The 24601-nt window shown below is 37.3% G+C and overlaps 1 protein-coding gene across 1 annotated transcript in view; it reads right to left on the reverse strand.

Moving 5' to 3' along the window:
• The window catches only part of KLHL32 (kelch like family member 32), a 93048-nt gene that overhangs the window by 24985 nt on the left and 43462 nt on the right, over positions 1-24601 (reverse strand). Inside the window, exon 6 of the mRNA XM_057364108.1 lies at positions 14955-15170. Within this exon, the coding sequence (XP_057220091.1) occupies positions 14955-15170 (216 nt within the window). The remainder of the gene's footprint in view (positions 1-14954; positions 15171-24601) is intronic.

The raw sequence follows: 24601 nt of genomic DNA on the forward strand, positions 1-24601 counted from the left end.
ATTTCACCCCTTTTGGATATTTTCTGCACAGAAATGCCCCCAGGTATTGGATGCAGGCAATCCATCCCCAAAGATTCTCACCTTATGTATGCAAATGYCTGAGAGTCTGGATAAACTCTCAATGCAGAGGGAATTCTTCATTTTTATTTGATTTTATTTTGATTTTTTTTTGTGCGTTTGGAGATTTAAAGGCGGCTATGAAAATCTCTCAGAAGGAAAAGGGRCAGATCTAAATAATAACAGACAGAGCTGAGGCTCCTAAATCTGTTWAACCCCCCCAAGGCCCAGCTTTGCTTGCTCTTAGGCTCAGAATTAAACACCTTTTGCTGCCGGGGCAGGTGCTGAAGTGATGGCTGCGTTTATCTGCTGCAAAGTGACAATTTATCAGGAATTCCTGACGGATCGGGCTCCAAGGGGGTGATGTGAGGGATTTGTGAGGTGTCAGTGTAGGGACAGTGACATCTCACAAATTGCTGCCGTGTTTGTGTGAAAGGATTGAGCTGTGAGAGCACCCAGAACCTTGGAAAAATCAGGGAGTGCTCACCCCAAATTCTGAGAGCAGAACCAGGCTGAGAGGGTGAATTCACTGAGGGACACGGGGTGATTTCACCCCTGGGTGTGGTGAAGCCAAGGAGGAACTTGGAATTGGTCCATATGAACCATGGAATTATTGCACAGGATGCTCATCCCTTTCCTCCCCCCAAAAAAAAGGCATCGTGAGGTTTTTTTGTAATTTTTTTTGTGGTTTTGGGTTTTTTTTGGTTTTTGGGTTTTTTTCTAGGGATTTTAAATTTTTTTTTTTTTTTTTTTTTTAAATGCGAAAAATGAAAGAAAAACGTTCCTCTAGATGTATTATGCCTTTGGGCTCCATGTGAGGGAAGCGAAAAAAGACAGAGAAAGCTACTGTGAAGGTCACAGAGTGAAAGAACTTCCTCAGGGCACAGAATAAATTAAATCCCAAGGAAAAAATAAAATGTGATTTCCAGAGTGTGAGGCACAAACTCAAAATGACAATGATTGACAGCCAAACTATATCCGTGCAATATCGAAGACTGCACGTTCTCATTTACCTCAGTGTAGCCAGCAAGCGCCCATTAAACATCCGTCTGATGCCCAAATTAACCTTCTTGGCAAACTGAAAGAGGCACAAACTATCATAATCAACCTTTCATTATCACAGCAGCCTCTAGTTAAAGGGTCAGAATAATTGTGCCATCAGAGCCCTGATTGTTTTCAATCAACAGACGACTGGAGTGACAGCTCAGTGATGGAGTAGTTTGATGAAACCGCACCAGGCCTAATCAGAGCAGATGAAAGGAAGGCATGATTGGTGCAAATGAACAGTCGTGCCTCTCTTTTTCATTTACAATCTGAAATTACTCTTAMATTTACAGGGTTTTTTCTCCCTTATGAGTACCTCTGAAAGAATGTTTGACTTATTATGGGTTCTGACAGTGCAGAGTTATAAAACACAGGTAGGGTTTTCAGCCCGGGCTTTAAGTGGGTATTCAGCATAATTTTAACAAATTCACTCTTGAAAAGCACAAAATGACTAAAGACTTCCAATGACCTAACCTTTCAGTGCTGTTTGATTAGCAGAACAATTTATCACAGCTCACATTCTTCATGATAAGAGAAGATTAAAAAAAATGGGCAGGGATCTCTTGCAAATGTTTTCTCTTAGCCAATATATTTATTGTATTATTGCTCTCCTGTTCTCTCTCTCACACACACACACAAAAGAAAAAAATAAATTAAAGAACACTGCATTAATAACCCTTTTCCTCTTTGAATGAATAATAGAATCCAAGCAAGGGTTTGTTTGGAGATGAAAGCAGAGACCAATTATCATGCCACTGACAGCATCAATATTTAGTTTTCTGGTGGGTTGGGCTGTTCATTCCCACATTTTAAAGGATAGAAAATTAATCAATCCCACTAGGTGTTTCTTAGCTTACTCATCAGCACTGATTCAGGGTGTCTCACAAATGAACAGGGGGAAAAAAAAAGGAAAAAAATGTAGGGGTTGCTTGTGCAAAATTTGGAAAGAATGAAAGATTCAAGTTTCCTGCACCCCCTCAGCTTCCTCTCCAGACTCACCCTGCTCCTGCCACTTGGCTTCCYCTCCTCACAAGGCTGCTGTAAGGAAGGTGAGACAAATAAAAAGAATCTAATTGAATTGTACCTCTGAAAGTAGCAAGTATTTCAAGTGGTGAGTGGTATATCTTTTGTTCTGTAATTTTGGTCATCATCAAATAGTCTCTGGTTTGCCTAGCATTACAAAATTCATACCAATGTTCAAGTCAAGAATATCAAAACAAAAGAAGCAGAGCAGCCTAGAAGCCAAGATTAAGATTTGTTTGGAGTGGGGRTGGATAGTAAAGTTTGATCCAAACACCAAAGGCTTTGAAGAAATTTTATGTCCTGCATCTCTTCTCACACTACAGAATGGAAGTTTTATTCCCTTGAAAGTTTGGGACTGTAAGTAGAACATTCACCTAAGTGGAAGTGCCCTCAGCAGAAGAAGCTGTGAGCAGGCTTGCCCATCCTTACTGACACACAGGATGCCATTTACAATTATTTAAGTCTACTGTTCATGTAAGGAGGCTGAAAGGCTCTCTTTCATTTGTATAGTGAGGAAATCTTACTATTCATACTAGAGAGTATGAAGACATCAAGCCAGCCCAAGTAAGATATATTAGCTCCAAGTTCTAGATAAAAGAAGCATGACCAAAGTTGCCCAGTCTGTCAGCGATTTGGCAAGAAGTACTTCCCCGCAATGCTTCCACTCAGCTGACAGCTGAGCTTAATATCTGAAATGGCAGGAAAGGTGAAACACCCCAACTGTTTATGATATATATATATATATATCTATATATATATATATATATATATAGTGAATTCTTGGGAATGAACCCAAAACATTCCTCAGAAACCAGTGAAGAAGAGAAGTAAGAGTTTGGGAAGCTGCCAASATGTGTTTTGTTGGATGCAGCAGAAAGAAGACTCCAAAGCAAATATTTCTCTACACAAATAGCAGTGTCTCACRTTCACATTTCCCCACCACAAGGGATCACTGCACATATTCAGAGGTCCTGTCATTCTGCTGTTTGTCCCCAACTCCTACCCAGCCAACCCCACCCTAGTGTTAGACCTCTGCTTTAGCAGTGGCACTGGCACTGTGTACATGGGAGCCCCTGAAGTGCATTCCCAAATTGAAGCCCGAGATTACAGCTGGCAGGAAAGACAAAACACGCATACTTCCAGACCCAAACAGAATCACTGTGAGGCAGTCAGACTCCCAGCTTCACAGATGGACATGGCTTGGAGGACTGAGGGATTGGCTCAGGCAATAAAGAGGAAAGCCAAAATGAGTTGACTTCAGGAAATACACAGCCCCAAAGGAAGATTAGAGAACACCAAGGTTCATTATCTCTTGGGAGTGAAAGCACTTGTTAGAGTATATCCCCCTGACCTCTGATGAGGCTCTGCAAAAGCTGCAGTGGATTTGTCCAAAGTAGGACTCAGGGAACTCTTGGTCTGCTAAATAAGAGATGCTACATCTCTTGGCTGGGTTGCTSGTTTGGGATCTGTGTGATGTCAAGATAACAACCTGCAACTTTCAGAACATGAGCCCTGCACTCTGTAAGCCACTTTGAAAGAGGCAGAAATTTGATTTTGATCTTTCAGCTGGAAAACATTGCAGCAAGCAGAGTTATTAGTTGAAGTCTCTAACACCAAAAATGATGTGTTTCATGATATTATGCTGTAATTAAAGCAGAGGTAGATTATGCAGCTGTATTATTAATATTTATAAAAATTAATGGCATTAAAGTGAAACACAATGTATCAAAAATACTTCTCCATTTTTCTCAAGTGCTGATAAGATCTGTCTTCTTAAAGCATTTCAGCTGTAAAGCATCCATCAGCAATTGCTGCTAGACAAAAATATTGTCCTGCACAATAGGTGCAAGGAGGATAACACAACCTACAGATCTTTGGCAGATTTCTTACTCATAACCAGTACTCATCTCCAGTAGTAATGGTTTTAACACTTATATTTCCATCTCAGAAATTTTTAATTATTGTTTCCACACAATATCCACACAATGTGAGAAAGAAATTCTTTATCCAAACTCTCCACCAACCACCTACAGTCCCTTGCATTGTCAKTTCAGTGCTTTACTGTAAGCTTGYTTCTTCCCTGGTGCTACRTAATTACAGTGGTCTTCTAAAAAGRGACACCATTTTMTGAAAAAGGGTTGTGGAAAAGGCAGAGTTAGTTTCATTTTTTTTTATATATGTGTTTCCTATGAAGTACGTAGAAAAAAAGCCAGTTTTATAATAGCAGTAAAGAACAGAATGTATGCTTTCAGAATTGYATTCACTTATTTTACACAACTTCTCTATTTCTTGTATGTACTGGCAATGAGAGTAAGATGTTGCCCTAGAAGACAAAGACTAAACTCAAAAAAGATATTCCATCTTTTTAGAGTTAAAATAAAATTACTAGGATCACAGATCAGCTTTACAAATGGCCAGCTGAACTACTACATTAATATATAATATTAAATATGGCAAGGAATCACATAAATGAATCATTTYAAAGCAAAGAGTTGCTATAATAGAAAAACTGAACTTCTCATTTACTGCTCAAAGTGAAGTAAGGTACAGACAGAAGGTAAACTCTCAGCTGTTGTAAATTATCACAGCTCATGAAAGCTTGCCATTTTACACCTTCTGGGGAATCTGAACTTCAAAATTATACAGCACTTTCCTTCCAAGTATCTAAAAGCAATTTATAAGCAGTAAAACTCAGGCTTCCCTGAGAGAAGTTTAGATTTCAACCACTTTCTCAAAATGAGAACTAAGAGAAAAATTAGGTGTCTCAATCAAAATCTTCTGTCCCCTCCATCTGTCCAACTGAGTCTCTTTACTCCACTACAAAAAATCCTGTGGGAACTTTGATGCTCAGGCTACAGAACAAAGTCTGGTGAGATGGTGATATGTGAAACTGAGGACAAAACAGTCCCCTAAGAATCATCTGTCAAAAGTAGTCGAAACATTTTTACAGCTGAAAAGTGCATCTCCACACAGGCAATAAACACTGCATCCTCTCTCATCCTTGGAGCAGCAAAGACAAAACTGTCCCACAGTGTGCTTCAAGAGAAGGCTGCTCTTGTGCAACCAGGTCCTCAAACCATGCAGGAGTTCCCTCTACAGTCATTAGAGCCTCTCTACCAAGGCAGATTTGCAAATGTGCTTCCTGCACCTAACTGGTTCTTCCTCTATGACAAAAGGGGCAAGCAAGGCCCAGTGCAACCCCTTTAGTGACATTTCAAACATACAGGAGTGTGTTTAAAAGCTCTGTGAGCTTGTGTGTAGCTCCTGCTGCAAAAGACTTTACAGCAACCCCACTGCTCACAGCCACTCTGCTTTCCAAGCACTGCCATGACTGTCACACCTGGGAGTCTACACACATAAAATAAATGGGCTGGGAATGCTCACACTGGAAAGGCTCCACTTACTCCTGCAATCAAGGCAAATTTTGTTTTAACAAGATCATCAGAAAGGAGTGTGGAGGGTGACAAATCAAAGCAAATAAAACCAGAGCAAAGCAAAGCAGTAAAACCAAATCCAAAACACGGCATCCAGAGACTCAATCTCACTTTTTCCAGAGACACAATTTCACTCCCTTGAAAAAAGTCCAGCCATAAAGAACTAGAAAGGAGAAGGAAATCTCATTACAAACATTTCTAAAATGTAGCTTCACAGGTCCCAAAAACCTGCCTYTCTTTAATAACTGAATCAAATGGCAAGAAGCTCTGAGGTAAAAAGTTATTGCCATCCATTTTTAAATGCATCACAAAATGCTCAAGTTTGAATCCTCCATCATTTGTTGTGATGGTAAAACCAACTTTGCTAGGTGCTTTGTATCTGGCAAGTTTTTCTGAAGCTGCAAAGATAAGAAGCTTATCTCTTCATAAACACAGCTGTTTAACTAGGTCTCTTAACTGTGATTTGATTTCAGTTTAAGGAGATTAGGGTTTAYGACAGCATTTATGTTTTCTGAAACAGAGTAAGGACAGAGAACATGAGAGGCAGAAAAGGACCTCCCTCCAGTAGCCATAATTTCAAAATCTAGAACTGCTCATTTTTATTTTTAGAGAAAATGTTCAGGCTGACATCAAATGCATTGAAACTTTATACAGCCACATGTAGCACTAAAATAAGTTGCTGGAACATAATTAATAAGTGAAAAAGGCAATTTTTCACCATCTGATACACACTGTTTTTATTGCTATTCCTCTCTTGTTATTTTTCCCTCTGCAATATATTTTAGAAGTATAGCAGCTCACTACAGAGACAAGAATCTACAAGCTTTMATCAGTAAAAACTGTTAGAAAATGAAATAGGCACAAAATTGACAAAATTCTATAAAAATGCAATTCAGCTCTGTGCAAATTAGTCTAAATGGTTCTTGAATGTAAAAGGATTCCCATTCCTTTCTTCCCTATTGTTAGGGTATAATTTTCTAGGGATTTAATAGGCAAATGCAACAAATCACATAAAAATGTATCATTTTCTATAATAATCTTTACAACAGCTACACAGGACTTGTATGTCATTAATATCTTTGGTCACACAGAAAAAYGTACTTCAAAGTACATGCTTTCCTYAGCTGGTTTATAAATATGCATGCTTTCAACACACTGTGTTACTACAAAACCACAGACATCGGATTTTCCAACCAAAATCACAGAATGGCTTGGGCTGGAAGGGACTTTAAAGATCACCTATTCCAACCTCCCATCATGGACAGTGTCCCTTAGACCAAAATGCTCAAAGCCCCATCCAACCTGGCCTTGAACACTTCCAGGGATAGGACACCCACAGCTTCTCTGGGCCACCTGTTCCAGCACCTTACCTCCCTCACAATAAAGAATTTCTTCCGTATATCTAATCCAAACCCATCCCTTTTTCAGTTTAAAGCCATATTCCCCTTCTCCTATCACTGAATGTCCTTGCAAAATGTCTGTCTCCATCTTTCTTGTAGGCTCTCTTAGACACTGGAAGGCTCCTATGAGGTCTTCCCAAAGCTTTCTCTTTTCCAGGCTGAACAACCCCCACTCTCTCAGACAATTTTATTTGATTTAATCCCCATGATGCACTTCAGAATATCTCACTGCTTAAAAATGAGTCATGTATTATTTTTTCAAAATCAACTAATTGTTCTAAGAAAGCTATTTCTTTTAARAAGTGACAACCATTTACAACATTTGTAATCACATTTGAGATCCCAAACATATCTAATGAATTGGGAATGTCAGAACTTCCCTACTACAAGATTAAAACAAGCATATATTTATTATTTAAACTGACTAAATAATACCTAAAGCAAACTGAAATAGCTGCAATTGCTAGAAGATAAACCTTGTAAAACTACAACCTATACAGTTTCACACAAATGTTAAAATAGGCTCCACCCTAAAGGAACACTTTGAAAGCTCTTCAGCTTTCAGATTTTTTCAGATTTTCACTTCMGAGACTGTGATCTTTCCATCTGTCATTACTATCCCACATAGACCTCTAGCTTGGAAGCCRCTTCACAGTAAAGCTTCTTAAGATCTTTTTGACAAGTGTATTTGTCGTAATTTCTTCCATTTCTCCCTGGCACGAGGGAGTCCAAARTGATCAAAGGAGAATAAGGAGCCCTTTGTCACAATGTAAGGAAACCCCCAGCTCTGCAGCTCACCTGCTCATCTGGAAGCTGCCAAGGGTGTCCCAGTTGGAGGAAGCAAGGATGTGCAGGAGTGCCACTGCTTTTCTAACTCCTTGCCTCCTCCTGGAGCCACCAGTGTCCTGATCCTGGGGCAGGAATGATGGCTTGGGGCAACAGCTAAAGAGATCTCAGCAGCCATGCTAAAAACACACTTTTTACCAGGTCTGGACATACAAGTGTGACTTTACTACATCTGACACAGCACACTTTGGGTGCYTAACCCCAAAACTAGATTCTGGATATCTTAACACATTGATGCCAATGTGTATGGTTGCAGAAAACCTGGAATTCAATTTTATTCCACCACCTTCTTTGGCTTTGGGGTTACAAATAAAAGTAATGCTTCTATCAGCTCCAAAAGGAAAATTTGTTGAAATGCAGAGCTGGGAATTCTCCGAAGAGTTTCCAATTTCCTATCATTTTTCACAAGCTTAATTCCACTGGAAACAAGTTAAACAGCCTTACTAAGATTTTGAAAGAGTAAAGATTACCAGCATTTATAGCCCTGAATGGAAAACATCAACTAAGATAGTAACAACAGACTGCCATATTTGATCATCCATGATCTCTGTGCATTTTAGRCTTTAAGTTATTTTCTATAACTTAAAAATTAATGTATATTTCCGACCAAACCTGGCTCTCATAACAGTTCCAGCAACTTTTTTTTTTTACATAACGATACATGTTTGTATATTAATACAATTATACTTCAGTTACTCTTCAACAGATCTGAGCCACAAAGAGCGTAACACAAACCCCACCACAACAGATAAACTCAAACGTAGAATGCAGTAATACAAAGTCTTGCTGTGTGGACACCTTGGCGTCCTTTTCTGAATTTCTAAATCAAAATGCACACTCACTGCTTAGCTAAAGAAGGGACCTAAATTCAAGTTTTCTGATTGGAACTGGCATGTATCAAAAAGAAAATTAGAAGAACACACAGTTRCTCCTAACATAAACCCAGTTTAAACATAGAAAATTGCTTCCCATACTGTTATACTTGATAAACAACAGTAACAATATTAGCTAACATTCGAAAAACAGGAGTCTGAAACTTTTAAAAGTTCAGAATAAAAGCATATCTAAAGTTCACAAGATATTATCCTGCAAAGGATAAGATTAAGTGTTCATTTGAATTAAGCCAAAGCAGACAAAGGGGAAAGGTGTTCCATAAAATAAGGGAACAGTGCCAACAGATGCAACATTCATTTTCCTGTAAGTCAAAATGCCATTACTATTATAAATGATACAGGAATTGTATCAGGGAAACAGTGTGTGACCTGAGCACAGCAGCAGAACAGTGAGAGGTTCCACTGCCTGATCCATTGCATCCTGCATGAACCCGTCCATTCTGCAATTCCACTGCACACCAATCTCCCTGAAGATCCTGGGCCACAACTACCAGCTTGGCCTATATATCATGGCTGTTCTACCAAAAACACTGCACATACCTATAATTAGACAAATTAATCCCACACAGTGTGGAGACACTAAGGAATGTGTGGAGACACTGTAAGGAATACACCACTGCACAGAGTTATTTCGGATCAGATACCGATAGTTTATGAGGATTAGTAAAGSAAACCTGCAGCCTATCACAGTTATGTTTTCATTACACTTTTATTTGAGGGTAACTGTGTGATTTTGCTTGCAGCTAGTCATGATACAGACAGTGCAACCATCACAGATTTAGGACACTGGATACTGGGACTCATGGCTGGCTCTCTGACACTTCCATGTACACTATTCATGGAAATGGTACAAAAAGGGAGGCAAAAGAAAAAGATGCAYGAGCAATATTTTAATTTTCCCATTTAGACTCACCAATTCACTTCAGCCTTGATATGAACTATTTCTCTCTTATGCCTTTCTTGATGAGAGGCTGACAGCCACATTTTAGAACTGTAGTTTTCTGCTTAGGGTAAATATTCACTAGGAACAAGCATTAGACTAGACATTGTTTYACTTATTGCCCAAGAGAGCACTTAAGCTTATTTCTTGAACAGYGAGAGGCTAATATACTGCTTAAACACAACATTGATTACTGCGATGCTTTCCTTCACTTATATTTTATGTCGTTACTTGTTTGACAGTAAAACTTAAGCTCACATTTAGCAAGGCACTTAGGCCACCTTTTATTAAAACATATACATACCCCTGAGAAAAATGATTTTTGCTCTCTCCATATTAAAAATTKCTCTGCAATACCAAAAGACTGACAGAAAAAAAAAACCAAGAAAAAAATCAAGGACTGCTCTGAAGGAGAGGCAAACTTGTACCAGAACATAACAACCCACTTTAGAAACTGCTGCTCTGCATAGGTAAATGWGTGCATCACTGGAGATGTATGGAAGATGTCTTTGGACCTGTCATCATCACAGAACTGTTCCATCATAACAGGCTGCCACAATGTGTATACCACACAATTTCCTACAGCACTGAACTGYGGGATTTCTGCTGAAGAATAATTTTGGCCCTCCACAATCAGGAAATTCAAAAYGGAGCTCAAGTGTAAAAAAAAGCTGTTGAGAACAGGGCACAGAAAAGGATAAACAGGACTGTAATAAGRAAACTTTGTACACTTCTTGTTTTTATAAAAGATACATTAAAAACTCCTATTGATCTTTAACMCTGCAGTCTTCCTGTCTTTTGTTTTTCTATTTATTCAAGCAAAGGCACTTCTCTAACACAGGGACCAAACATTGGTTTTGCGCATCCGCAGGGATAAAGTCAATAACTGGCACTACACTTTCACACATGGAACACATACTTTATGAACACAAGCTCACAACTTACACATAAGGAATTTAACAGGGCTGGAAAGTCTTAGGAGACTAGCCCTGGAAAAGGCTCAAYGCATTTGCATGCTTTCTGGCTGAATGAACTACTCATGCAGTTGTATCTACCAATTTTTCCTAGAATGTTTGCTTATCAGTTGATTATCAAGAAACCAAGTTGCTTGGCAAAGTAAAAAAARRAARAAAAWRAASARAKWSMYWMMMAMAAACAAACAAACAAACCAAAGAAAACCAAGGAAAAACCTCTAACCTTTGCTTCGGAAGAAATATTGACAAATACTAAAACTGATCTGATCTTAATGTTAGCTGTTTAAAAATTATATGTATCCTTTAACAACCTACTTAAATAGTAGCAGAGATGAARAAACTAATCTATACTGATCCCACACTAAGATTCTTTTCCAAATATGATTTGAGAGTTCACCTTGGATCAAGTGCCATGTTTAATAGAGAACCATTTGACCCATCTACTGCAGGGAGACAGAATGATCCAGCAAATATTTCTACCTGTAACTATTGGTATGAWCTTTGAAATATGAATATTTAAGCCMCTCAAGTTTCTAATAACAAAGATAAGGCATAACTTTATCATAACTAAAGCTAACAGTAATTTTTTACTTAAATCTTTGGCTTGCTTTCTACTTGCTAAAGTTCCAAAAACAAACCCTCTATTGCTATATTTCTCTGGCAACGTGTTCCATCTTACAGGGTTGGTTACTTTTTCAATTATCATGGGTAAGAATTCACCTGCTTCCTTAAAGTACAGCCAATGAATCTTCCTTTTAATGGTCAATTATGAAAAKATTCACTTTTCATTTCATGATAAACTAGACATTTATGTCCTTGTCATGACTGCTACCTGTGGAAAAAAAAGAAGGGAGCAGCATAGGTCATGACGAAGAAGAAAAATGAAAAAAAAAATAGCTTCTTCTCCACCTTCTTAGGATTCTTCCTTTGTTTTCTTCATTTTTAAAATTTAATCCTTTCTTCCATTTCACTGCCYTAACTTTACACATTTCAATGCAGCTGACAAATAACAAATTTCTTACATATAATATTTCATAATCTCACATGCTAAYAAAATGTAAAAACTCAACATGAAAACAAATCTTACATCAACTAATCATCATTATTACTGACTTGGCTTACCTAAAAAAACCCTGATGGTGGAGGCTCATAAATTGCCTCAATTTCACAGCCTACACAGGCTTTCTGGTGGGCTTTTTGTTTCTTACTTGTTTTAAGAAATACATCACTATAGTCTTAGTCAATTGTCTCCACTTAAAATAAGATTCATCAAGCCAAAGAGTCTGAAAAATCAACAGGAATTACTGCAGTACTCTACATTAATTCATATCCTGGCACRCTGACATTACTATTACTGTTTAACATTCTCAGACTTGGTTTGTTCACAGTTATATTYCTCCATACTCACTAGAACTGGCCTGTTATGAACTGGTAGCCTAAAATATCTAAAGTATGACAGGCAAAAAGTACAGTCACTTCAGTTTCAATCATATTCAAGTACCATTCCACGTACACATTTTGACACATTAAAATAACTGCCCTAATCTTAATGTGCATTAGGATCAAATCACCCAGTGGACATTGGGACTACAAACTGGTGTAAATAATTGTGCTCTGGAGTCAGTGGCACCCTTTCCAGAGGTTCTCTGAGGGAAGCTTTAAATAGTTCTTAGAGCTTCATGGTGGCCCTAGTAGCAAAGGTGCCTTGGGGACATACTGAGTTCTTATTGCTGTGACAAACAGGCATGTGTGTGTGCAGAGGCCACACTAGTCACAGGTAAGACAGATAAATCAAATTGTACCATCCCCCCATCAGCTTTTCTATTATCTGCCCCACTTTGTGCCAATTTCCTCCAGCTTCCCCAACACCTCTTGCTTTGCTGTTCTTCCTTAAGACATGGGATGGGGATTTGTCAAAGTCAATGAGCACTTTATTACAGTGAGAGTGCTCAGTAATGAACAATTCAGCAATTTAATGAGATTCTGTAGATCTGTCTCCAGCCTGTCCATCAAGTTTCACTTCCATAAAGCACCCTGACACTAATCCGCTGGCATACCCAATCTTCACCCTGGGCTGAATATTAGATTCTTCCATGGTATATTGCATTACCACTATAACCTTAGCAAAAATGATGAACTTAACTACACTTGAGGCAATATAGCTGGTCTGATTTGATTTTCTTCTATTGGGTTGACTATGAGGGAATTACTTATTTACTAAGATAAAGCAAAAAACCAGTTTCTTATTGCTTTCTGAATGTCCAAATTGGTAAATATTTATGTGTCTTTTAATCCATTCTGGAAACCTGGAATATTTATAAATATATGTTTATTCCTGGTTGCACAAACTGAATTAAAAAGATGCATGCACGTTTAGCCTGCAGCAGAAAACTAGTTTTAAAAAAATGCTTCAGAACAGCATTAGTAACCTTTAGAGAGGCAATTATGATAACACTTAAATGGACAGTGTGGAGTTTGTTGCCACTCAGAAAGCAGCATATTAYCTATAAGTATCTCTCCCCAGTATGACCCCACAACAGAAACGGTGGCTTTGTTATATTTGCTTCATGAAGTGTTCATTGAGTGCAGTGCACACAATTAAGAAAATTATTTCTGAGTCTGAGTCTTTCTTGCAGGACAGGACAGTGAGAGAGGATTTAAAAACTCCCACCTCCCAAACATCATTATAACAGGTTACAGAAGGCACATTACTTGGGATGTGCTTACTCACGACTGAGCGAGTATTAAGTTATACTTGGGTGGTTTTCTACAGAAACTCTTCTAGCAAAAGTATACCCAAGCATGGAGCTAGGGAATTCCACTGACCCTGCAGAGAAATGCTGACGAAGCCCAATCAGTCAATCATCCATGCTCCACGCATAAACTTACACATCAAAACCTGCTTCTGATGAAGGGAATATGGGTTAGGACTCCAGAGTAGTGTGCCTTAAAAACCTAAACCAAACCCAACTCATCATCAGGTGTAGTGTAGTGCAGGTTCTGTTGTACAGACATCCTCCAGAGGCTAGGACAGGAAAAGGTCTAATTTTATTTTGGTATTTACAGAAAATACTGTCTTTGTAAAATACTCCATAATCTAAAGCCTCAAAACATTAGAAAAAAAAATATACCTATTACCATACTGAAATGTTATGTTACATCTTCATACTGGTTTTCAAATTTGAAGAACTTAACCTGACTTTTTAATTTTTTAGAGAATAAATATTTTATTCCTGCATGACATTATCCATCCACAGAACATGAAGCCTCCCACAGATGAATACACACTTTACACTTTGAGAAAATGATGGCATCTAAATGTAAGCATTTCCTTAGAATAACCCAAAAGTTAAGTAGATAAGTTACTGGGATTGACCTATAATTCAGTCTTCTGAATCACTGTCTTCTCTGTTGGACCAATATAACCCATTTCCTAAAAGGAATGCACATGTTTCTTTTCAGCAAGTTACATTCTACCTTGAAACACATGAAAATACTCTCCTCTCTTAAATATGACAGCACAAAGAAGCCAGAAAAAGTCTTTGGGTAATCAATATTATAGAGATTTCCCTAATAATGCCTTCCTTCCTTATAGTGAATTTTTACAGACATATGATGGGAAAAATTCCAAGGAGAGATTTTGGGTTAATTTTTGTGATTCTCTTAACAGGCTATGTGGTTTTTTTTTCACATTAGTTTTCCTCCCAACAYATACTCACCAAAGGTCACAATATAATGCTTTTATCTTGTTAATACTTTATGGCTAGCAACCTGGTCCTATGCTAGATCCAKTTTTTTTAAGGAAGTGATTTCCAGCTTTTTGCCACAAACCTTCCACTGAAGACTCCACTCATCTCTGAGCAGAGCTGCCTGTGTGATGATTCTCTCCTTTGCTTCAGGCAAAGTCAGCTGTGGTGGTCCAAACAATTTCAATGATTATTGAAGTTATACAGCTAAATTTGTCTGAAGTGAATGAGAGAGACTGCAGAAGCAGGTTTGACACCAGACTCATGGCACTAACTGCATCAGAGGCAACGATAATTGAGTTGCAAGGATCAGCCATCTCTTCCCACCAAAAAAAGCCGGATCTGGAGGAAAATCTCTGGCTGTATTTAAGTAGCATAAGTTAAGCAGCATGACAAATTTCTCTTTCAAACAAAGTAATTGCATTAACACAACACAACATTTTTAGAATTCCATTTAGGAATTACCCACAGTTGTTATTCACAGTTTTTACTCAAGTGCTTATTCTCCCTCAAGATTGCTCCAGGGATTCAAAACAACAGATTACTGCTATGGTTTATAGAGTATCACACATTCTGGTTGTTCACCAATCTCCTTACCTGCCAGATTTGTTCTTCACTGAGCGAAGTGAGTCTATCGCTTTTAAAAACCTCTCGAAGAAGACAGTATGGGAGTGCCAGAACTTCTTCAGGATGACTCTTCAATAGCTCAGAGAGATGTTTTACTAARAAGCCAATGACTGCGTTCTCCAACAAAGTGAGGTTGAAGAGATCCGCAAGCTTGTACAGGTCCAAATAATTAAAACTATTTAATTCCTAAATGGATGAAGCAAACAAAATACACGTCACAAAAAAACCCCAAACACAAAACAAAGAATATAAAAATCCACAGGGCTCAGATAATGAAAAAAGGTTATTCTTTTGGAGCTGTGGAAGGAACGCAATATAACTTGCAGTTAATTAACACAGTCTCATTCAAAATGCATATGTGTTACCAGTGTRTATGCAAATATATATGATAGAACTAATTTATATTGCAACTTCTAAGGTAATATATATGCACAAAGCATCTGTAAGAAATATGGATTAGTACATAATATAATAAACCAGCATAATTTACACTGTATGTCAAGAGCTCACAGGAGCTAACAAGTGGATTTAAAAAATGTATTTCTTAACTACAATGGTTTGTTACAAAGCAATTGTTTGTTCATTATTTACTGTTTTGATTGAACTAGAGCACYTGTGTAGCACAACTTTTAGTTCTATGAAACCTTACAAAATAAAAGATGCTGAGCTACATTTTATTATTTTATTATGTATAAATTTTTCTTCATTGAACAAATGAACTCCTTTTTATTTCTCCAACCACTGGAATCAACCTACAGTGGATGCTGGCCTCCTACTCTTTCTCCCCCTCCTGCTAGTAGCTGAAAATCCAAAGAGACAAAAGCTACAGTAACTCAAGGCAGGAAGCTTTTTCCATCCTGCTAACAGATGACCTGTATTTATGGGCTAATGTTTTCAACTTGGCATCCCTCATAAATCAGTATCTGGACAGCTACTGCTGTTCTAGACCACGCTGTTCCCTTCTGGGAAGAAGTCAAGAATTCACCTGCATTAGAGAAAAGTACCTAGGGCACCTGGGAAATACTAATGTTTACCCGTTTTCTCTGCTCTTGCTGCATGCTCACACCTCTCTTCCCCTCTCCTCCGCAATCCCGGTTTTCATCTTCCAATTTACCGCATTGCTCCCTATCAGGCGCCTTCTCCTTGACCAGCCCCATGTGTGAGAATGACAAGGAGCCTCGTCAGTCTCACTTTGCTGGTGAGTTAACACGGGGACTGGAGCAAGGAAGAGAAACAGACTAAATTAAGTCAATTTCACTTTCACTGCTCTGCTGGATGGAATGGCAGCACCAAATGAAACTGACAAGAAATCTTGTAAATGTCAAATGAGCTGCACGGCTGGCAGATAGAGCAGAGCAACAGGGAAGATGGGAAAGTGCGAAGAGGGGKTTTTTTGGAATGTTTTATGGACTACATCTTGAACGTGTGAATTGGGTGCCTGTCCCAATGACTGTGGAGCTGTTTATGCATATGCAATGGAGAGTGGAGAAAGAATTTTTTTTTTACCTGCTTATAAGAGTCGGTACTAGGAGGAAATGGAATCAAATTCCTGTGGAGGCTTCTGCTTGTTACATAATCTTCCAGTGCACTTTCCCTAGCAGAGTTGTACATTAAAGATAAATCCTACTCGTTATCTACTTAGACTGCTGCATAAGAGTTTCACTTGGTTTTCTTGGAAGAACAAAGAAAAGTTTTTTACATTGCCKGAACAAGCACTAACAGCCATCATCCCAAAAGTCACAGTTACTCTAGTATCAGCTCCTTCTCACACTAACAGAGGAGGTAAGGAAAAATCTGCAGTAGCAGAAAGAAAGAGAAAATAATGAATTTTGCATGAGAAGGATTTGGCCAATGTGCTTGCTTGGTGATTTAATATCTTCAGATCACAGATGTTACCTCACAACACCACGCCTGCGATGGCCATGCAATGGTGGCATCAACATACAGGAGTCTAATCAAAGCACACATCACAGTATTTGACAAGCAACAACAACAGTTTATTGTCCCTGGATCAGAAAACTATCTTTTCAAATAACACACTGACTGAATAAATCCCAAATGCCAGAAAGAAATTTAGAAGAGTTCAGTGTGTATTTACTGAGCTCTTTTGTAGTCAATGGCTACGTCTAGGGACAAAATAATTAAATAAATAATCAAGCACTGTGAGCTGAGGATCAACAGCCCCACTAAAATACATGCCAGACCAAATCCACAAAGTGTCAGTTGAGAAGGAGAGGTGATTTTTAACAGAGTTCAGAAGAGGACAGTATTGGAGATAACAAAAGCCTTCCTTATTAAAGAGAAACAGTAATGAGTCACACAAGTGCAATCTAGCTCTGAAAAATAATCACATCTTCAGTGAAATCTGAACACTGGTAAGCCTTCATTTTTCGTTTTGATATTTTTCATGATCCTCCAAACTCCCCTATCCCCTCAAATCAGCAGCAATTGAAGTTGTTTTAATGAAAGCTGTCTTACAGCTGAAGAGGCCAAATGTGCTTATGGATGTATAAATAAAATCTCACCAGTTGTTTATTCAGGATACTGCATGTAATAACTTATTTCACATGTTTATTTATGTATGTGAGTTTATTTATTTATTATCAGGGTTATGTGTTTACTCATTTTCATTGCTAAGTTTCAGATGATTTCTGATCCTTCCTAACATAGGTTGTTAGCTACCTGTTGAACTTACAGTTTACTTCTTGATGAATACTGAAAGTGTGTTTCATTAAAAGTGGCCTTGGCCTGGAATCAGTAACATTCATTTCTGGTCTTGTAAGGTTAGAGTTGATCTACAAGTTTATATTTCACAAAGAGGCAAGTAGTGCATTATCTTTTACAAATTAAAATCAAGATTTTACMGTATACTACTATCTCAGTCATGATCCTAGAGGGCAAAAATGTTACACTGAGATTACTCAATGTATAACCCGGACTGTAAAACTTTGCTCTTTATAAGTGGCAAGACTTTGAGAAATAGACTAAAATGGAATATGTAAGTTAGTTGCAAGTCAGTCTGATTTGAATAGATTTTTCACACTAAACTCTTAATGGAATTAAAAACTTGGATAAATGTGGAAATAGGTTACTAAATAGGAAACTTAGGTGTGGTCGTGAGTACTGTCAGTCTCTGATTTCCATAGATTTCATYATATTGTGTTAACTGAGCAACTACAAATTTCTGAAGTAGCATGCAACTTTCTTCTGGTACTGTATTGCAGTACATGTTCTTTGAAAAACTGCAATACAAATCAGGCTTATGTAAATTATTGAAACTTTTAACCCCCTTTTTCATAAACTTTTAAGTATATGCCACTTATCTTTTTTAACTGAAGGATGAAATATGAACACAAGCAGAACTGCCACTAAGAGGTGAAGAGAATTAGGGAAAGGTAGTGATCCTATCTGYTCTAATATGATGTACGTCACACTGCTGAAACACATTCAGACTAAGAAAATACGTATAAAATTATAAATACAGCACTTAAAACTGAAGCTGAAATAGTTCTGAAATCTCACAGCAAACTCAAACCAATTTAGTAAATTGGCCAATTTATTTATCAGAAATAAGAAATTACCTTAGAGCCTATGCATCCTACTTAGTGCGCATTGCCCCACTGAGGTAAGGGAATCCATTGTTCCACACTAGTGGTCTTCTGATTCAGTAGCATCAACCTTTAGATGCCCAACCAATTCAACAATGAGCTGACATTTAAAAGCCTCATAAAAGAAAACACTCTCTACAAACAAATGTACCTGAAAAATGACAATATTAAATATTCAAAATAAATGATGYGACAGTGTGCATATTTTGATACAGAGGTGTATTTTAATACAGAGATATGATAAATTGTCAAACAGGAAATATAGATATAAACATTGTGTTTAAATTGCTTCCAAAACCATCTTTATTCGCTCGTACTTTAAAGAATAATTGCCTTGCACAAGCCACAGAAAAGSATGTAACAGATTGATAAATTAGAGTTAATCATAACCAAGTACACAGCAGACTACAATATACCTCTATTCCTGTGCTCTGTGTTATAAATAGCAGAAAAAGCACAAGGAGAACTAAGGGGAAAGAATGCATTTCTTTATGACCTTATTCGAAAGATAAACTCCTTGGGGAAATACAATTTATTCAGATTATCAAGACCCTGCTGTGCAAATCTACAGTCTGGGAGCACACTACGGAGATCAAACAATATTTACTTTATTCTGTTGGGTATAAAAGCTTTTAATGAATGCATAATTAAAACAGAAAAAGTATATACAGCTTTAGAATTCCACTGCCAAGCCAAGCCATTAATATCCAAAGTACTGTACCCAGTTGTAACTCCACCTGCTTCCTATTTAGATTACAACTCTGCTATAAATCWAGATATTAAATGACTAGCCCTGCTGCTGTAGGAAAGAGTTGCATGGTGACACTATTTCCCCTTTTCCTAAAAGGGGTTCAGCCTCTTTAAAGCAAAAAGCCCAACCCCAAGTGTGAGGTCTCTGAGACAGGGACATAGCTATTCAAAATCCTCAGGCAGCACCTAATACAACAGGGTCTTGACCCCATGTCCTCTAGGCTCTCTGCCACATTAAATACCATGAACCAGCTGCACCGTTCAGAAGGGAACCTTGACAAAAATCATAGCAAAGATGGATTCCATATAGATAAGAGACAGTAACATGAAAAAAATGTAGTGACTCAAAATATACTCACCTGAAAACAAAAGGGAACAAAACAATATTAAGAGAAAAGAAATCCAATTCTGTTGGTTCTGTTTATTTCTATATCAAAGAATATAGTTCTGCAAAACCTCACCCATTTAGCTAAGAACTAACAGATCATGCACACACTCAACAGCACAGCAACAATAAGCGTAAGCACAAAAAGTATATTTTAGATCTTATTTGAAATTTGCCTCTTTTAAACACCAAAGTCATCCTGTTGAGCCATGAAAAAGCACTTTGCTGAAGCCTGGTTACAGTAGAACAGCTGGGTCAGAATTTTTCAATGTATAAAATTGCTTACACTTATTATGAGAAGTGCAGACTACAAATGTATTTATAGACAAAGTAAAAGATGGTTTTCTAAGTGGCTCATTTTATRCAATTAATTTTTCTGATAGATCACTTCTTTCTGAACTCTTTCAGTAACATTTGCTTTCATTTTCTCCTTTAAGCATGAGAAGTTRATTTGCATCCTTGCTGCTATTTCAAAGTAGGTCTAGAGCTAAGTAAAAGACCAACAGTATCAAAACATTTCAGCCCTATTATTTTCCCTCTACCCTATGAGAATTCATTTCCCTTCTCACTTATTGTTTCTCTGTATCTGCTTAGTTTTCAGGTTTAATCCTGCTGTTTGGTGCTAGAGAGAATCCTCTTTGAAGRCACAGAGGAAGCCTGTGAGCACAGAGGAAAGACATGACATTCTGAGATTTTTTAATTTTTGCTCATGTGATGACATAAACGTGTGGTCTTCAAAAAAAGAAAGTGAAACACGTAATTTGTAAAACTAAAAAAAGCAAACATTAAATATTTTAGATGACCCTGATTATACATACCTTTTATAATCTGCAAACACAATTATGTATATAATGGAAAGAAATAAAACAATGAAACATKAACCCTTCACAGTTAGATTTTCATGGTACCAGTGGAACAATGACAGGTAAGGTTCTGCAGAGATTTTAATAGCTGCTTTCCCTTGGCTGACAGATGCTGATATAGGAATTTTTTWAATTATTGGAAGTGTTCCTGGCACAGAAACTCCCCAAATGAAAAGCTTCACATCTCACCAGGTACTCCTGGCAAGATAACTGTAGCAATCAGTACTATTTAACAAATAAAARTACAGGAATGAAGGAACATGGAGATCTAACCCCTCACCCAGCACTTTTATACCATTTCAGAGAGTAGAAAYACAAGGCAATGATTTGATGAGATTTATCAACATTTACCAGTTTTGCCAATTATGGGAGCTTGCCTTTTCTTCAAACCTGTTGTGAGGAATARCATGTCTCATACACATTCACATATTCTTTACTCCAGAAAAAAAAAAAATCACAGAATACAGTCTCTACAGATGATTTATCATTTTATAATGTTGCTAGCTCTTTGGATTTACTTCAGTGTGAGAGGAAAGCTGAAAACTACTTGGCTAATGCATCAACAACCAGTAATTTTTTATGTAAATGTTCTTTTTTTTTTTTTGCTAATATTGATAAATCCAGAAAGAGCAAGTGTTGTCCTTTAGAAATCCAACGCTTAAAGGGGTTGCAAATAAAATAAATAATTAAAAACCAGAAGAAGAAGAAAAATAGGACTCTTCAATACTATTACTTTCTTTTTTCTTTCTTCTTTGCTACAGGCTCCCATAACTGTTTAAGGTCGTGAGAATACATAATCATGTGAAGTCTATTCCTCTACTATACMACAAGCTCATCAAAACATCTTCAGCATAAATTAAGAAAGATCCATCTCATTCCCCCCTAGTATTACAAGAAGGCTCAGCTGATTTTGAGACTCCATCYCCTAATTTCCAGTTTACTCAGAGTTTATGTACATTTGTTTCTCTGACAACATTATCTTTTAGATTTAACAGCACAATTCTTCTCTCCCTGCTCCCCCCTCCCTCAGCACTTACTCCCTTGATGTATTTACAGAAAGCAATCATACTCCTCCTCAGCCCTCATCTTGCTGGACTAAACAAGGCAAGCTCTTCTGAAGTCATCACATAAAATAGGCCTTCCCAATCATCTTAGCTGAGCCTTCCTACACGTCTCAGAGTTTTGATTTTACTTACTCTTCTGCATGGACAAACTCTTCCTAGTACTCCTGATTTTTCAGCAGTACCTTGTAAAGTAGTATTAATATTTCCTTAGCTTTATAAATTACCTTGTACAAAATAGCTTAAAAGTCAAACTGCCTTTTTCTTGATGCCATCACATCAGTAGCTCAAAGTCATCATAGGGTTTAATATATGAAAATTCTCTGTAAACTTGGTCCACAAGTGAGACCTATGTCACCTCAAGTGAGTCTGACAGACAGGACAGAAATAATATGACATATTACAGATGGGAATTGTAATGCAATAAATTCTATTGAGGATGCTCAGAAACTATTTTCCGATTAGTTCTTTAATTTCCTTCTATATTTGAGTAACAGATTTTGTAATTGTCCTGTTYCATACCAGCTATTGGGAGGAAAATTATTTCAGTTATTTAAGACYTGTTTCAAATTRTATCTGGATCAATGGRCTGAGGCCAACTATATGAGATTCAACAGGGCCAAGGGATGGGTCCTGCRTTTTGGCCACAAAATCCCCATGCAGAGCTACAGGCTGGGGCAGAGTAGYTRYAAARCTGCCCAGTGGAAAAGGAGYTGGAGATGCTGGTCGACAGCAGCAGAACATGAGCCAGCCATGTGCTTAGGTAGCCAAGAAGGTCAGTATTAAGTACGAAAACTTTTAGACACAGAAAATACAAAAAGAAAAATTATTTGTAATTCACAGCATGTTAAAGTGCAATTTTTTAATTCATATCTCCATTACCAGCAAGGAGAACAAAGGGAGAGTGAAAAAAAAAATTAAAAATCAACCTTACTATCTATTTATAGAGATATTCGTATACCTGAAAGTTTCCCTTTCCAATGTCTTCTCTAAAATAACTTGCTATTTTGCCAATATTTTAATATATCAAGCTGAAATTTTCCAGCTTCTAGATGAATCACTTAAAATCCYTTGAAAACATCCCTAAAAGCATATTATACATTGTTAAGAATGAGCCTGACAGGAAAAGACCATTGCTCTTCCATATTAAAAATATCCAGAATGGAAATAGATCATAGGAGTTGCCATCACCGTGAACAACTTCCAYTGCCAATCCTCATCAAGCTTCTAGAAAAATGATTTGGATATGCTCAGTAACAAGTTGTTTGAACTTTTCAGTCTAAAATCACATCGTATTTTAGATGCGCTGCCCATAATCTATTCCACAGTTAAGTAAGATGATGTCTGTATCATTSTGCACTAATCACAATGACAAAACCCAAATGCCAAAAGTCTGTTTTTATCWTGCTGCTTGGGATCCATTTTGGAGACACAGCAGATCAGAAAAAGTTGCTGTCACTTTCAGATGCAGCAGCATGAAAAAAACCCAGACCAAAGAAGAAGAGAGCAGGTCCAGACAAGAATCCCAGAGATTACAAGAGGCAAACAGTACTGGAATATAGCAGATTTAGAATCACAATTCAAAGACACAGCTTCTCAAGGACGCTGAGTGATAGTTCTTCCAACTACTCTGCATGTGCATAAATGAAAAACGATGAAGACTGATAAAAAGCACCGAAGTTGCCAASTAAAAAAAGGAAGGCAACATTCATGACTCACCATGCTACACTATAGAACAAACAGGGAGCATATTCCAAATTATCAATATACTCATGTTAACACGCTAAGTATAAGTAAGTAAAATTATGTTCATGTGCAAAGAATATATAATTTAAAATCAGCACTTCCTAACGCATTATGAGAATCACATCACCTGAGCTATCTATTAGTATTTGACTTGTATGAAAGGATTAAGGTACCAGTAGGGAAACTTTTTCTTTTGTAACCGCAGAAGACCTCAGTTTTTCAAGTTTACAAAAAAAATATTAACAGCATAAAATGGGACAAGCATAACACAAGAATTGGAGAAATTTGTGTGTTGTAATATTTCATTAATATCATATATCACATACTTATAATAGGATGCATCTCAGGCAGATCAAAGATTTGCTCAATGACAAATTTGTTCAATCTCAAAATGAAGTCAATAATGGTAACTTATAAAGCAGTGTAACTTTTTCCAACTAAGTCCTGAAGGAATCAGTTTTGGTCCAATACTGTTAACAGTTTAATTGAAGTAGAGAATGGTAGGTTTTGTCTGCAGAAGACTCTGCAAGGACAGCATGAGTATTTCAGGCTTTTTAATTTAAGTAATAAAAAGAAAAGTAATAAAAATAAAAAGTGTGGGTATATCTATATCCATATCTATCTGGGAACCAGTAGCATAATATAGAAAATATACCAGGCTGTATTTGGAACAACACTGACAAGCCATCAAGAGGCACTAAGAAGCAGTCACAAATAGCAACATCAGTTCTCAGAACAGTGCTGCAGCAAAAAAAAAACCAACAAAAAAAACCCAAAAACCAAAAAAAAAAAACCCTCATGTCATAAAATGCACACCCTGTACTGACCAATGAAAGAAAGAAATCCTCTTGCTGCTTCAAGATTACATATTAAAGCTACTCTTAAATTAGTGGTTCCAGTTCTGAAGTCCAAACTTTAAGGGTACTTAAATATTAGAGGCTGGAAAACCAACCTTGCAAGATTTCAGGTGCTCAACTTAGTTTTTTAAAGACTCCTGGAGGATTTGATCTCGAGCAATGATATTTACAACACGGAGAGAATATATGAAAGAAAAAAAGCTCTGACTAAATTTTCAGAAAAATAGCGTCTGGAATGTGAACATAGGATCAGAGTTACCCTGGACAACGAACTAGAAAGTCCAGGACTATTTACATTGGCTTCATAGGATCATGTACGTTTTGCAGCTCTGCATTAAAAAAAAAAA

This window comes from Malurus melanocephalus, unplaced genomic scaffold (genome assembly GCF_030028575.1).
Source record: "Malurus melanocephalus ecotype Western Australia unplaced genomic scaffold, MMel_1.1 scaffold_35, whole genome shotgun sequence".
NCBI lineage: Eukaryota > Metazoa > Chordata > Aves > Passeriformes > Maluridae > Malurus > Malurus melanocephalus.